Consider the following 15,934-nt stretch of genomic DNA (forward strand, 5'->3'; position numbering starts at 1 on the left):
CTTGAATCTGAATATTGGAGAAAACGTAACTGAGTAATTTCTTGATGCTACACTGAATTTGACTAAACTCTTAGCTGAGTAAAACAAATTTTTGTGGCTGGCCCATGGGCTAGGAGAGGGGTCAAATGAACCTGTGAGTCCCCAAACTATCATTTCCATCAGGCCATAATTACATTAGGCCACTATACTAAAATTTAATTTCTCATCATTTTGCAAAATAAGTTGGGGCATGGCAAACCAACATAAATAGATTGAAAATTGTTCAATCAACCACTGGTTATTGCTTGTGTCTAAGATTGATAGGCAAAACAATGCTAATGGTAGGTGAAAAGAGTATAGCAATTGACATCCCCTAAAGGCAATGCTTAAAATAAGACCAAAAATATTGTTAATTTTGTATTTATTAACAAGCCCAACAGGGAGATAATTCTAGAAAAACAGTCACAACATTAACAATGCATAATAGTATGTTTGAAAGATTTCAAATTATTTGCGACAGCAAAATCCAATTAAGAACTCGTTTGTTCAAAAAAAATCTTATGTAGACTAAAATTGAATAGACATATATATAGTTTATTGCTAAGCACTTTGAGCATGCTTATGGGTGATTTGGCACTCAAGAATTGGACATTATTATTATCGGATGTTCATATTGTTCAATCAGGAAGCTTTTGATCAATATTCATCAATATCATCATCTGATAAATCGTAACCATAGTATTATTACAGTCCCTACATCCACAAAGATTGGTGCATGAGAGATTTTCAAGTCTACATGAACATCTTTTAGAGTCACTGGATCAAGTGTCATCCATGTCATGATCGGCTATATTCCACCCATTCCCTGACGGGAGTGGAGAGGAAATAAGATTTTAAATAGAATGCCCATGGATTGAAGCCTGATAGTTACATCTTTTAACATGTAAAACCAAGGTATCTTTAGTTTGGAGGTGGGGCTTTGTTCAGAAGAAATTTTTAAGCAGAATAATTTATATCTGGCACTGTCCACACTATTACCTTTCTGTGTATACAAATCACAAACAAATTCTTCTCAAGTGAAATGAGGGTGTCATCGAGGATGAAACTACTTCTAAGTTTAACCTTTTCCTTGGAAGCAGCTTTTTGAATCACAGCCAGTGAATGTATGAAGTCCAACGAAGGCTAGTGAAATTTCACGCCCAAGTTACTGAAACACTTTAAGTAAGGTTATTATTCGACTTTTATTTTTTGTCCCGGTGTAAAATAATAAATTTTCCACAATGTCCACAATAACGGAAAGTAAAATGATTATCACATATGTATTAGGTACCTTTTGATAACTATATCTGTAAACATCGCCATACATCTGAGTAGAAGCATGGTTAGCATGAAGATTAAGTTTCTGCCTCTTCATGATCAGAGTATAATTCCGGAACATTCTCTATATTTGGGACATCATCAGCACTAAATTTGGTACATAAATTTCCATGGGTAACATACAGATTAATTATACCTGGTGTAGAAGACTCTATAGTTTGCCAACGGCTTCCTTGTTTGTTCCATTACTAAGAAAACATGCCCACTGCTGTGGAATGTTTTGTTCCTTGCTGTAAATTATTTTGACACACCTTTATTAGCTCGTCTAATGCACTTGGCATTCTTGATGCTTATAACTGGGTACTGATCCGCAAAGAAATCAACTCAAGTTACATTAACATTGTGGTAGAAGATGTGACGAGTTGAGGGGCAATTTTTGTTGTCGGGTGTTGCTAGTGCGGCCCTTTTCAAGGCTTTTTTCCAAACTTTAGACCCATTGCTTATCACTGGCGGGAGATAGCACTTGGAGTGGTAACCATAGATCTTTTGAGCCTACATAAAGTTTATATTTTGAAAAAATAAATGCATGACCTAATTTTCAGCATTTACATGTAACAGTATCTGGTCAGTATGAAATACATGTAGATCTCCTGCAATATCAAAATAAGTTTAGATATTGCGTCAAACATTTATCTTCGACATGCCATTTTTATTATCCCCCGCCTTTCGAAGAAAGCAGGGAACTATTAAAATGGGTCCGTCCGTCTGTCCGTCACACTTTTTGGGACACAATAACTTTCCTTGTAATTGAGCTAGAATGTTCAAACTTGGTGTGGGTGTTTATTAGGTCAATACCTTGATGGAGTTCATAGATGAGCATTTTCCGCTTAGGGTAAGTGGAGATAAGCAATTTGATTGGTTGATGCTTTGGGACACGATAACTTTAGTTCTAATTAAGTGAGTGATGAAACATGGTGTATAGTTTCATTACATCAATACCTTGACTAAGTTCGATAATAAGCATTTTCTGCTCAGGGTAAGCCAGAGCGATAAGCAATTTGATTGGCCAAGATTTTGGAACACAATAACTCTCCTTTTAATTGAGCTAGAATGTTCAAACTTGGTGTAGGTGTTTATTGGGTCAATGCCTTGATGGAGTTCGAAGAGCTAAGCAATTTGATTGGTTGATGCTTTGGGACATGATAACTAATTAAGTGAGAGTGAGGACACTTGGTGTATAGCTTTATTACATCAATACCTTGACTAAGTTTGATAATGAACATTTTCTGCTGATGGTAAGCAGAGTGATGAGCAATTTGATTGGTCGAGACTTTGGAACACAATAACTCTCCTAATTGAGGTAGAATGTTCAAATTTTTGTGTAGGCATTCATTAGGTGAATCCCTTGATGGAGTTCGATGATGAACATTGTCTGCTTACGGTAAGCAGAGATAAGCAATCTGATTCATTGATGCTTTAGGGGCACGATAACAGCGATGAAACTCTGAATATAGATTCATTATATCATTACCTTGACTAAGTTTGATTGTGCGAATTTTTTGCCTGGGCTAAGGAACATAAAAACTCGGCTTTTAATTGAGGTACATGTAGAATGTTTAAACCTGATGTAGATGTTGTGAATGTCTTGACTGATTTCAATGATTAACATTTCAAGCTAAAGCTAAGCAGAGATAATCAATTTCATTGGTCGATGCTTTGGGACAAGATAATCTTGATTCTATCTGATAGAGAGTGATGAAACTTAGTGTGTAGTTTGATTGCTCGATACTTTTGAAAAAAATAAATGTGCGATTAATTAACGTGTCATCTATTTATTTTGGGATTTCGGCGTGGGACATCAGCCTCACTGTTGGCTTGTTTTATTTATTTATTACCATTTGGAGACGGATTAATATAAGCTTTATAATTTGTTTCCAAATCCATATAATTATTATTTATTGTATATTTCGTGCAATTATATATTATCTGAGTGAATTGGTCATAGACGTAAAGAATAAAATCTGTTGTCATTTCAGTGTAAGAGAGAGAAAAGAAAATTATTGTAGGCCTACTTTACCTTCAAACATATCATGATAAAGATATAGCAATTTTCTGCGTAGTTCGCAACAGAATTTCAACTGGTATCACTAAACTGAACTAATTTGCATGGATTCTTGATTGCTTGGTGGATAAAGCACTTCATAATTCGTAATGACGATTTTTCTGATTGCTGATTGGCTGAAATCCCGGGCCCAGAACGTTTAGTTGCAAATTCTCCCAACCTTTTCACCGGCACATTAATATGGCGGTGAAAAGGACCAAATCCGCGAAAACAAAATAATTAAAAGTTATAAAAATATTTTAAAGCAATCACTCATGGAAAGCTAGGTGTGAAGAACTGTCATTATTCATTTTATGTATTTTTAAATTAGTCTGCGCAGAAAAATTACCAGCACTAAGCCATTCCACGAGTGTAAACAATAACTCGCTCCAGTCCACGGCCTAACTGGTTTTAAACGATTCCGATAATTATTCATAGTTTGTATTTAAAATTCTTGTGAATTGTCAAGTGGCTATAGGTGTACATGTAGTTACCATCAGATTGTCAACCAGCGATGAAAAAACTGATATTCATATCTAGCAGCTAAGTTATAATCTGATTTAAAGACAATGTTTTGTTTATGTTATTGCTAGGCATAAAAAAAATTATTCAAAATGTCTTGTAAATGCTCCTGTTGCTTTCAAAAGATTAAAAATGTAACAAACTGTATGAACTGCTAGGAAGACCTTCACCCATCTACTGCCTTGATACTATTGTACATGTTTGCCTGGTACGTGTATATGAGTGGGTTGGTTTCTCCACATCTGTATTTACCCAAGAGTTTTGGAGGGACATTACTATGACATGTTAAATTAAAAAATTTAATGCCTAAGATTTGTTTTTTTGATAGACAACACACATGTATTTTTACAGATTTCTTTACACTATTCATATTTTTGGATCAAAGCCAACTGGACTTGCTTCAGACAATAAATACTGTTCTTTTACTTTTGTTTCCAGATAAAAGACCACTAGAAGATGACTCTTCCCAACAGAAAGGAAAGAAAAATCCATTAGAAGTGATGCAAATGGTCATCAAGAACTCTCAGAAGGACATTCAAAATAAAACATCTTCAGGTCTACCACAAGATCCAGAAGCACTGAAGCAAATATTTACAAGACAACAAATGTTGTTGGAACTGCAGACAGAGATGATGGCTCAGATGTCAAATCTAGATTCCAATGAGCCGCCCCCACCACAGCAAGCTCAACCAAAGCCCAAAAAAGAACCCCAGAGTTTACTGGATTTGGCTAATTTAACATCTTATCCCATGCCTGGTCGTAATAAAATGCCCAATGAAGATTTTTATTACGGTTTTAATGTGCCTGGTAAGATGAAAGTGGAGCAAGGGGGAAGAGAAAGCAGAAGATTTAATGAAATGGGCCGAAATAATGATCAACCAAGGAGAAATCGCAGCAGAGGACCTGATGACTTTGATCCACCCTTAGGCAGGGTTGATCCCGGCGGAATGGATAGATTTGGTCCACCAGGAGGATTGGATAGATATGGTCCACCAGGAGGAAGAGGAGGATTTGGGCCTGATGATTTTGGCCCACCAGTAGGAAGAAGAGGATTTGGACCAGAGGATTTTGGCCCAGACGATTTTGGCCCACCAAGTCGAATGGGTGCCTTTGGTGCCTTTGATGATTTTGGACCAGGGGATGATTTTGGACCAAGGGATGATTTTGGTAGAGGTGGTTACGGCCCACGAGGAGGGAGGGGTTTTGGTCCACCTGGAGATATAGATGATTTTGGACCTATGGAGGGAAGAGGTGGAAACGACTCAAGACGTGGGAAACGGGGGAGACCTGGATTGTTTGCAAATTCCAATCCTCTGAATAGACCATATAATACCTTGCCTGTAGAGGATAGGCTAACAATAGTGAAGAGAGATATCTTCAAGTATGACAACTTTCCCCAAGCTTTAAGGGTTCTTGAAACGGCGAGACACAACTGTCCAGAGGCCCACATCCGAACCACTTACGAAGATGAACCCCTTGATGGTGACCGATTCCAGGGTTTTTTAATTATGAATGGGGTATTAGTAGGTGTTGAAGAAGGAAGAAATAAGATTGATGCCAAAGTAAATTGTTATTGTGCTGCTCTCTACATTTTACTTACCAAACCACTATCCTATATTTTTGCACATTCCGTTGAGTTATATGACAAGAGAAGTCATCCAACTAAAATGAAGAGAGAAGTCAGTCTGTGTGATGAACGTTTTAATTGGATAGTGGAATCTCTCTGTCATGGGGTTAGAGCTTTACCAACTGATTGTATGAACAGAGACTTTGAAGAGGTCATCTATTCACTTGAACTTTCGATAACCCACATCTACAAGCAAACAAAGACTGGCTATTCGTGTGAATTTTATGTAGATGACCTTTTTGTATCTCAAGCAGAAGCAATTAGAAAAGCTGATTCATATGCTGAAGCAGTAAAAGTAGCAAGAATGAAGTTGAGTCAAAAGCCGAGTAAAATCAGAGCACGTTTTAATCATCTAAACAGATTGAGACATATTGACTTCCATGCGGAGGATATCATTGACATACGATTTGCTGAAAACAAACACAGGGTTTACAGCAACCTCGAAGAACTGAAGAAGAGAGGGGTTAGTTCAAAAAGCTTAAGAGAAGTAAAAGACAGGATTGTAGTTATTGTTCCAACTGGAGCCACTTCAACTTGGAATTTATTAGAAGAAACAGCTTTGGCAAATAAAGTCTTAATGGAGTTTGTTGAAAATGGTCTTGGTAATGTAAAGAGGTATGATTTATCATCAAATAATTAGAACTGTACTTTATACCTTTCTACATTAGTTGCATTTACTATTTATGCTATTCAATTTATGATTTACTAGAAGAATGCCCGGCTTCGCTCGGGGGTCATAACCGCGAAACCGGAAGTGGTAGACTAACGCCACCTGGCCTATGTTACTCCCCGGTCCGAGCTACCCCTATACCCCAAATTTCAGACTCGCGGGCAGACCTAGTGTAGCCGCCAACCCCGAACAGACAGACAGACAAACAACAGTCACAAATATTAGTATACATGTAGATCACAAAATTAGAGCTATACTTTATAACTTTCTACTTAGATAAAACTATTCATGCTAGAATGAACTTTAAACTCCTTAGAGTAAATTATTGATCAATGTAATGGATATTATAGTTTTTATTTTAGATGTGTCATATATATGCAAGGGCAGATTGTTGCCGATTCTTACAGCAGTAAGCAGGAGTCTGGTAAATCGGTAGCAATGCGTAGAGCTAAACAAGTCCTCATGAAAAGACACAGAATTGGTGTTGAGGTATGATTTCTAATTTTAAACGTCGATATCATTCAATGTTACATTTTTATACGCCCACACTTTCATGTGGACGTATATTGTAGTCGCGTAGGTCCGTCCACAATTGTTTGTGGACACTCTACAGGTCACAATTTTTACCCGATTTCAACGAAACTTGAAATATAGGTTTATCTCCCTAAGATCTCGGTTCCTTTCGATATCGGCATGTATTGGACCGTAACTTCATGGATTATGGCCCCTGATTGTAGCTTGTGGACCCTTTAGAGGTCACTATTTTTATCTGATTTTGTTAAAATTTGATATATAAGTTTATAACCCAAAGATCTTGGTTCCTTTCGATATACGCGCATATCAGAGTGTAACTTCCTTAGTTATGTCCCCTGATTGTACGAATCGCCATTTTAGCTTGTGGTTCCTCTAAGGTCACAATTATTAATTGATTTAAAAAATTGTTCGAATATATCATCATTACACCATAATGTTTGTTGAGATCGATTTTTGTGAAAATCTGACCAAAACTGCCGGACAAAATGGCCGTCCCTTGAACGCAAACAGTGTGAAAATATGGTATATCAAGGTGTGGACCCTCTAGAGCTCACAATTTTGATCCGATTTTGATGATACTTAGATACATGTTTATAACCCAAAGATCTTGGTTCTTTTCGATATTTGCGCATATTGGATCGTAACTTTCTGAATTATGGCCCTTGACTGTACGAAAAATCGCATTTTTAGTTTGTGTTCCCTCTAGAGGTCACAATTATATCCGATTTAAAAAAACGTGTGAATATATCACCGTTGCACCCTAACGATGGTCGAGATTAAATTTCGTGAAAATCGGCCCAAAACTGCCAGACAAAATGGCCGCCCCTCGTACACTAATAGTGTAAAAATATGGTATATCAAGGTTGTGGACTCTCTAGGGGTCACAATTTTCACCCAATTTTGATGAACCTTGAAAGTTGAAATGCATGTTTATAACCCAAAGATCTTGGTTCCTTTCGATATTCGCACATATCAGATCATAACTTCCTGAATGTTGGTTGGGTTCGAATTTTGTGAAAATCGGACGAAAACTGCCAGAAAAAATGGCCGTCCACCTACACAAATAGTGTAAACATCTGGTATAACAAGGTTGTGGAACCCTCTAGAGGTCACAATTTTGATGAAACTTGAAATGCATGTTTATAACCCAAAGATCTTGGTTGCTTTCGTTATTCGCGTATATCAGATCGTAACTTTCTTAATTATGTCCCCTGATTGTACAAATTGTTATTTTAGCTTGTGGTCCCTCTAGAAGTCACAATTATTAACTGATTTAAAAAAACTGTGCGAATATATATCACCATTACACCGTAATGTTGATTGAGAACGATTTTTGTGAAAATCGGACGAAAACTGACAGACAAAATGGCCGCCCCTCTTGTAGCACCATGGTCGTTCGTCAGACGTGGAGAACGGTCAGCGCTAAACCCGATCACAACATCCGACGTATAACCCATGCATCGTTTCTTACTACATATTCTGGAACAGCCCCTGATCGTCTAGTATTGTCTCTGGCCGCATTTGTTTCTTATTTTCTTCTTTTAGGACTCAACTTTAAATATTGTGTATTTATTCTGCCATTCAGTTTATGGTTACACACAGTAACAACAATGCCACATTTCGTTTCTATATTTTATATTAAGCACTGCTACATATAGGTTACAAAGTTACAAGCATAATAAAGCCATTCTCTCCAACCCGTTCTCATGCAGACTCGGTGAGTCTGCTGATGGAGATTCCTACACCTTCTCCCTACGAGAACTACATGTCTGTCTAACCTAGGGCGCACATTCTATTAATTATATATTCCCAGATTCACACCCATTAATTATTCTATTGGCTAATTATGATGTAATTAATCATGTGATTGGTCACTCTTCCCAAATATGAAATGGTAACTTTCCTACCACGTGTATTTCAAACAATGACAATTTATCCTTGAAAAATGCAAATGACCATCATGTTTACTAAACTCTAACTGCGTTAACGTATCTAAACAACCAGCATACTTTCTCTATTTTTGGTTATGAAGTTAGAATCAACAATATGAAAGATAACGCTATTGTTCCAGCCATCATATTTCTCTATTCTTTGTCTTTAGACCTCATGTCTGGTTATTGTCACACTATTCCTAAACAATTTTAATTTGCGTTTCAGAATTAACTTATATACCATAGCTAATATTTTGACAATGGAGAATAATTAATCAAAACCCTAATATTATTTTACATAGATGTTTCAAAGCACAAATTCTTTCCCTCCATATTACTACACTCTTTGCAAATAGTGTAAACATCTGGTACAGTAGAATCAGTATGAGCAGCCACTCCTATTCAGCGACATCTCCTTGTTAGCGGTCACAATAAATTCCCCCTGTAAAAATTCTATTGTTTCATCTCTTATTCAACGGTCACTCCTCTAACGCAGCCAGCGGTCACTATTTTACTAATAAATTCAACAAAACCGCCCATTCAACGGCCATTGTTGAATGATACCATCTTGTCGTTCTTTCTTTGTAACACCCCAGCAAATCCCGTGAGTAGTAGTTAATTAACTGGACCACCACTGATTAGGTAAAAAGAAATGTAAAAATAACAATCAACCCTGGATTATCTGTTAATTAATCTTTTGTTTTATTAAACGACGATACTGATCATTGTTTTCACGCGTAACGACACATTATTTGATACTGATTGAATAAAATAAAAGTACCGAGTTTTGTCACGATCATCTAGTATCTCTTTTCCATTGCCACTTTGTTGTTAAACAGGCGTTTTAGCGCCTCCTGTAATATTACATATAGAGTTACACCCCCTGTAAATAGGTGATAACATCAACGATGGTTTTTTGTTCATGTCCTTTTTTGATAAAATAAAATTAATTCATCGATTTTCTTCACAAAAATTGATAAATATTATCGAATGCATCACCAATGGTAGACATTGAGTAAAGAATTTTCGTTCGGCGCAAGATTCAGCGACACTCAAATTTACCGATGCAAGTATTGATGTTCGCTTCCAATGCACCTAAGCGTAATATTTAATTTATGTCAGCACAAAAAGCACAAGATTTTATTAAGAGGCCACTCCCGTTAAGCAGTCAGTCGTTAAAATTCCCTTGGGTGGCTGCTTAATGCAGATTCTACTGTATATCAATATCCAGAGGTCACAATATTGATCTGATTTTAATGAAACTTGAAATGCGTGTTTATAACCGAAAGATCTTGGTTCCTGTCGATATTTGCGCATATCTGATTGTACCTTTCTGAATTATGGCCCTTGATGTTAAGAAAATTTTGCTTTTTGTTTAGCTTGTTCTCTATTCATCTCTTGCAAAATGTGGGCGAATCCTGCCTGGCAGCCGCTGGTTAAACAGTTATAGCAAGAACATACAGTCCTTTATTATACGTCCACATTCATAATGTGAACGTATTATGCCGTCGCCCCTGTCTGTGTGTGTGTGTGTGTGTGTGTGTGTGTGTCTGTGGTTCGCCTACAGGGCGCAATTCTTCATGGATTTTCTTCAAACTTGGTATACTTATTCCTTATACCCCAAGGAAGATCCCTATTGTTTTTGGTGCATGCCCGACCCCCCGGGGCAGAGCCACGCCCATTTCTAGTATTTGTTTGTTTGTCGTCTACAGGCCACATTTCTTAACTAATAATCTTGAAACTTTGCATACACATTCTTTGTACCCTAAGGAACATCCCTATCGTTTGGGGTGCATGCCCAACCCCCAGGGGCAGAGCCACGCCCATTTTCTTTTCGTGTGTCTTTGTGTCGCCTACAGGGCGCAATTCTTACTGGATTTTCTTCAAACTTGGTATACTTATTCCTTATACCCCAAGGAAGATCCCTATTGTTTTTGGTGCATGCCCGACCCCCAGGGGCAGAGCCACGCCCATTTCTAGTATTTGTTTGTTTGTCGTCTACAGGCCACATTTCTTAACTTATAATCTTGCATACACATTCTTTGTACCCTAAGGAACATCCCTATCGTTTGGGGTACATGCCCAACCCCCAGGGGCAGAGCCACGCCCATTTTCTTTTTGTGTGTCTGTGTGTCGCCTACAGGCCACAATTCTTAAGTTATCATCTTGAATCTTTACATACTTATTCCTTATACCCTAAGGATGATCCCTATAGTTTTTGGTGCATGCCCGATCCCCAGGGGCAGAGCCACGCCCATTTCTTGTATTTGTTTGTTTGTCGTCTACAGGCCGCATTTCTTAACGCATCATATTGAAACTTTGCATACTTATTCTTTGTACCCTAAGGAACACCCCTATCGTTTGGGGTGCATGCCCAACCCCCAGGGGCAGAGCCAAGCCCATTTTCTTTTTGTGTGTCTGTCGCCTACAGGCCACAATTCTTAATCGATCGTCTTGAAAAAATTTCATATGAATTCCTTATACCCTAAGGATGATCCTATTGTTTTTGGTGCATGCCCGACCCCCAGTGGCAGAGCCACGCCCATTTCTTGTATTCATTGTTTGTTATCTACAGACCACATTTCATAACGTATCACCTTGAAACTTTGCATGCATACTCCTTCTATCCTAAGGAACATCCCTATTGTTTGTGGTGAATGCCCAGGGACAGAGCCACACCCATTTTCTTTTTGTGTGTCTGTATGTCACTTACAGCCTGCAATGCTTAATCGATCATCTTGAAAACTTTTTTATACTTATACGTTATACCCTAAGGCTGACCTCTATTTTTTTGGTGATTGCCCAACCCCCAGGGGCAGAGCCACACCCATTTTTTCTTTGTGTCTCTGTGAGTTGCCTACAGGCCACGATTCTTAATGGATTTCTTTGAACTTGGGATATGTTTTCCTTATAGCCTAAGGACGACAACTGCATGTCACGACCCCCAGGGGCAGAGCCATGCCCAATTTTTATGTTTATCGTTTACAGGCCCAAATTCTGGATGGATCAACTTGGAATTTGGCATATGTATTCCTTATAGCCTAAGGGCATCAACTATTGATTTTGGTGAATGCCCCAATGCCCAGGGGCAGAGCAACGCCCAATTTTCCCTTTAACGCCCAAAGGCCACAATTCTGAATGGATTATCTTGGAACTTGGAGTACTTATTCCTTATACCCTAAGGACGGCAACTATTTATATTGTTTCCATATCCAACCCCCATGGGCAGAGCCATGCCCAATTTTTGTATTTATCGTCTACAGGCTGCAATTCTGAATGGATCATCTTGGAACTTTGCATATTTATTCCTTATACCATAAAGACAGCAACTATTTATTTTGATACTTGCCCCGACCTCTTGGGGCAGTGTCACACCCACTTTATTGTTAGTATTTTGTCTGTAAATTTGGGGTGGCTGGGTGGTTAAGACGCTGGCTCGCTAGCCTGGAGGTCGGGTGTTCGATCCCTGCATTGGCCGAGAAAGTTCATCTGGATTTTCCGACGTGGTTTCCCCTTGTCAGTGGTGCAGAACGGAGGGCCTGACAAGGACAGCTGTCCAGTCCTTCGGATGAGACGAAAAACCGAGGTCCCGTGTATACATTAGAATGCACGTAAAAGATCCCTTGGCAGTTGGAATTCGATATAAGAGTAGGCGATAGTGCCGCTGCCCGGGCAAAATTTCCCTCATAGCACACTGTATGGCGTATGCCCGTCTTCATTAGCCCAGTATAGGAGCAGAACAGTAGGACGTTAAACCCCATTTCATTTCATTTCTGTAAATTTGGCAAAACAAACCAGACGCCTAGCCTTCTTTGCCTCTGATCATATTACAGCCATTTCATATTTCATTCTCTTCATTTTAAAAAGTACCATATCAATCAAAGCTGGAATGTGGACGTATATTGCAGCGTTAGCGATGCTCTTGTCTAAATCTTACATAATGCATCTTTAATAGATGATATTAGATCTAGCACGGACAACATTTTGTTATACTCGCCTGACAAGTTCCCATGTGATTTAAACTCCATATTATTATATGGTTTTTACTGGTAATATCTTCAAGTAGACAAGTACACATAGTAAATATTACATCTTGCCAGTAGTGGTATAGCATTTATTTTAGGCTAACTGGGTGGGTTTTTTTTTTTTTTTTACTGAGGTGTTACATTCATTTCAGTTAAGGGCAAACATGGATTGATTTATAGTTAACAATATGATTTGTAATCTATTGGGGAGAAATAGAAGATCAAACCGACTGTAAGGTTCTTCAACCGATCTTGTGTGTGGTGTATCTTAAAATTACATTATTCAAGAGCCAAATCTGCCAATTGCAGGTCTTTCTTTAGGCCTGAAATGTTATATAAACTATTAATTAGATATTTATTTACAAAACAAGACCATAATCAACTCTCGATTGCATCATCGGATACTCAAGATTTTAACTAGACTAGAACGGTTCGCAATTTAAAAATTTAATTTAAAAATGGGAAAGCAAGGCTAAGTCTCAAATATACCAGTGCCCTGCTTACCACTATGCACACATCTTGTCATAACTACAAACGGTGATAACTTGGCTTAGAATGAAGTAATTTGAATGAAATTTTCATTTTACATTATCTATTTTTGAGCTACATGTGTATTAAAGCAAGAATGGTCAACTTTTTATCTTAATCTTATAAATGTATCTCTAAATTTTTTGAGTTTTTATTTATAGGTAGCACCAATTGACTATGAAAAAGTCGCTTTGACATTTGAACAGATTGTGGAGAAAGCTGGTGAATTATCTATGACAGAGCCCAAATATCTTGATGGAAAAGAAGCACCAAATTATGGTAAACCCGAGAAAAATGAACCTGAACCAAATGAACTATCCCCCTGGGTAGATGCTTTTCTACGTATTGTCATCAACAGCTACAAGGAAACAGAGGGACTTGATGATATGATTGTATCCCACCTGCCGTCTTATCACTCACAGCTTCTTCTAGACCAAGCTGATGAGCTGGGAGTTGTAGTAACAACTTCACGGCATAAAAATGTAGCCTACATTATCATACAGAAATATATTACCAAAGACCTGAGCGCACAGAAATTCCTTGATTATGTTTCAGCCTTTAATGACAAAACCTCGGGGCGATACAAAGTGGTAGAATTTGAACTGGATTTACACAAAAAGGACAATTAAGTGAATTGAAAATCGTCACTGATTAAGACTGTATATAAGCTTATAGTGTAGCAAAATAATTCATCGATACCTTTAAAAAAAATATAGTTAGTATGAACTATTTTAACAGTTTCTTTCAGTACATGTAATCTGTTCATTGCTTGATATTGTGTTGATGGGGATGACAGCTGTTTAAAATAGAAACCTATTTCATTTTAGTTTGTACATAAACTCCCATCATGTGTTAAGAAAATATATTCATCATTCATCACCATAAATACACGAAGTAGAGATATTGATGTTTCAAACACAATCTGGATAATGCTGTCATGGTATAACAACAAATTCAAGTACATAATTTGGGGTTTTGTATTGAGATTGTGGAAAAGTATGACAATGAACCCCATTTCATGTGGAAATATAAGAACTGATTTTTCATCTTTTATTAATAATACTGAATATTGTTTTACACAATAAAAATTAATTTTGCTTTAGTTTTGGTTAAAATCACTGAAAATAAGTAATTTTAAAATATCATTTTATTGTTAAATCAAAAATGTTTGTCATTGAGAAATTGATGTAATTTGAAAAATTTGCCAAATAAAACATCTTCATTGATATTTTATATTTTTATCATAAAATAATTCAGTTACATGAATTTCTAAAAGCCAGCGGCTTTAGTCAGATTAATATAGCACAAGTTGAACAAGACAATAAGTATACAACTCATGTAGTGTTCTACCTAAAACTTGCACCAGAAACCTTTTCCTGTGGCTGTCTGAAAGATTAGATGGTTCATTCCTCACCATTTGCATTACGGTCATGATGTGAAGAGTTTGGGTCCATAATGGACCAATACTCATTTAAATTAAACACTGGGGGGAATCAAGCCGATTCACAGCTAGAGGATTACCAAAGTCTTCTGGATCAAGACTAGTAATTGTTTCCCCTTATTTCATGGCGAGTTGTAGACAATTTTCCCCATAATTTTTTTCTCCTCTCTTCCAGCATTATTTTAGTTGACTTCTTGGTCAAGAATTGGAGATAAGTGATTACATTTGCAATTTCATGGCAGTTTTGGGTAATACTGATATTACAGCAGAGGGATAGGGTGTGTAAAGTGTCTCTGCAGAGCATCATTGTGTCGGAAGTGAGATTTTGACCCCAGTCAACAGCAAAAAATCTAAACGCCAACCTTCTACAAAATTATGAGATTGCCAAATGTGGTCCCCATTGTGCCTATAAAGATTGGAACCAACGGAATGTTGAGCAAAACCCTACAGCCTGTGATGTTACAGCCATTTAATATTGAAGTCAATGGATAAATAATTGCTAGTTCGAGTCCTGTAAAGACTGCTTTCAACACGTGACAACACATCACACGGCGTCAATCTTTGACTGAATGGCACATGCATTGTTGTCCCCCGCCTTTCGAAGAAAGTCGTCACACTTTTTGGGACACAATAACTCTCCAAATTGAGCTAGAATGTTCAAACTTGGCGTGGGTGTTTATTAGGTCAATGCCTTGATAACTTTAGTTCTAATTAAGTGAGAGTGATGAAACTTGGTGTAGATTTTAATTACATCAATACCATGACTAAGTTCGATAATGATCATTTTCTGCTCGGGGTAAGCAGTTCTAATTAAGTGAGAGTGATGAAACCTGGCGCATTTTCTGCTCAGGGTAAGCGGGGCGATAAGCAATTTGATTGGTCGATAATTTGGAACACAATAACCCTCCTTCTAATTGAGGTAGAATGTTCAAACTTGGTGTAGGCGTTCATTAGGTGAATGCCTTGATGGAGTTCGATTGTAAACATTGTCTGCTTACGATAAGCAATCTGATCGGTTGATGCTTTGGGGCACGATAACTTTGGTTTTAATTAAGTAAGAGTTATGAAACTCCGAGTGTAGATTCATTATATCACTACCTTAACTAAGTTCGATGATGAGAATTTTCTGCTCGGGTTAAGGAGCGATAAGCAATTTTATTGGTCAAGTCTTTGGAACATAACGTTAAACTTGATGTAGATGTTCATTAGACAAATGTCTTGACTGAGTTCAATGATTAAGATTTCGAGCTAAAGCTAAG

The 15,934-nt window shown here is 37.5% G+C and overlaps 1 protein-coding gene across 5 annotated transcripts in view; it reads left to right on the forward strand.

The window, feature by feature from the left end:
• The window catches only part of LOC126821456 (uncharacterized), a 20,630-nt gene extending 6,168 nt beyond the window's left edge, over positions 1-14,462 (forward strand). For 4 of the 5 annotated variants that reach the window (XM_050549914.2, XM_050549897.2, XM_050549905.2 and 1 more), the window contains 3 exons: positions 4,358-6,161; positions 6,567-6,705; positions 13,396-14,462. In XM_050549914.2, the coding sequence (XP_050405871.1) occupies positions 4,358-6,161; positions 6,567-6,705; positions 13,396-13,863 (2,411 nt within the window). In that variant the 3' untranslated portion in view covers positions 13,864-14,462. The remainder of the gene's footprint in view (positions 1-4,357; positions 6,162-6,566; positions 6,706-13,395) is intronic. The other variant, XM_050549918.2, reaches the window with a different exon arrangement.
• Positions 14,463-15,934: the final 1,472 nt, after the last annotated feature.

The sequence above is a fragment of the Patella vulgata genome, chromosome 1 (genome assembly GCF_932274485.2).
Source record: "Patella vulgata chromosome 1, xgPatVulg1.2, whole genome shotgun sequence".
NCBI lineage: Eukaryota > Metazoa > Mollusca > Gastropoda > Patellidae > Patella > Patella vulgata.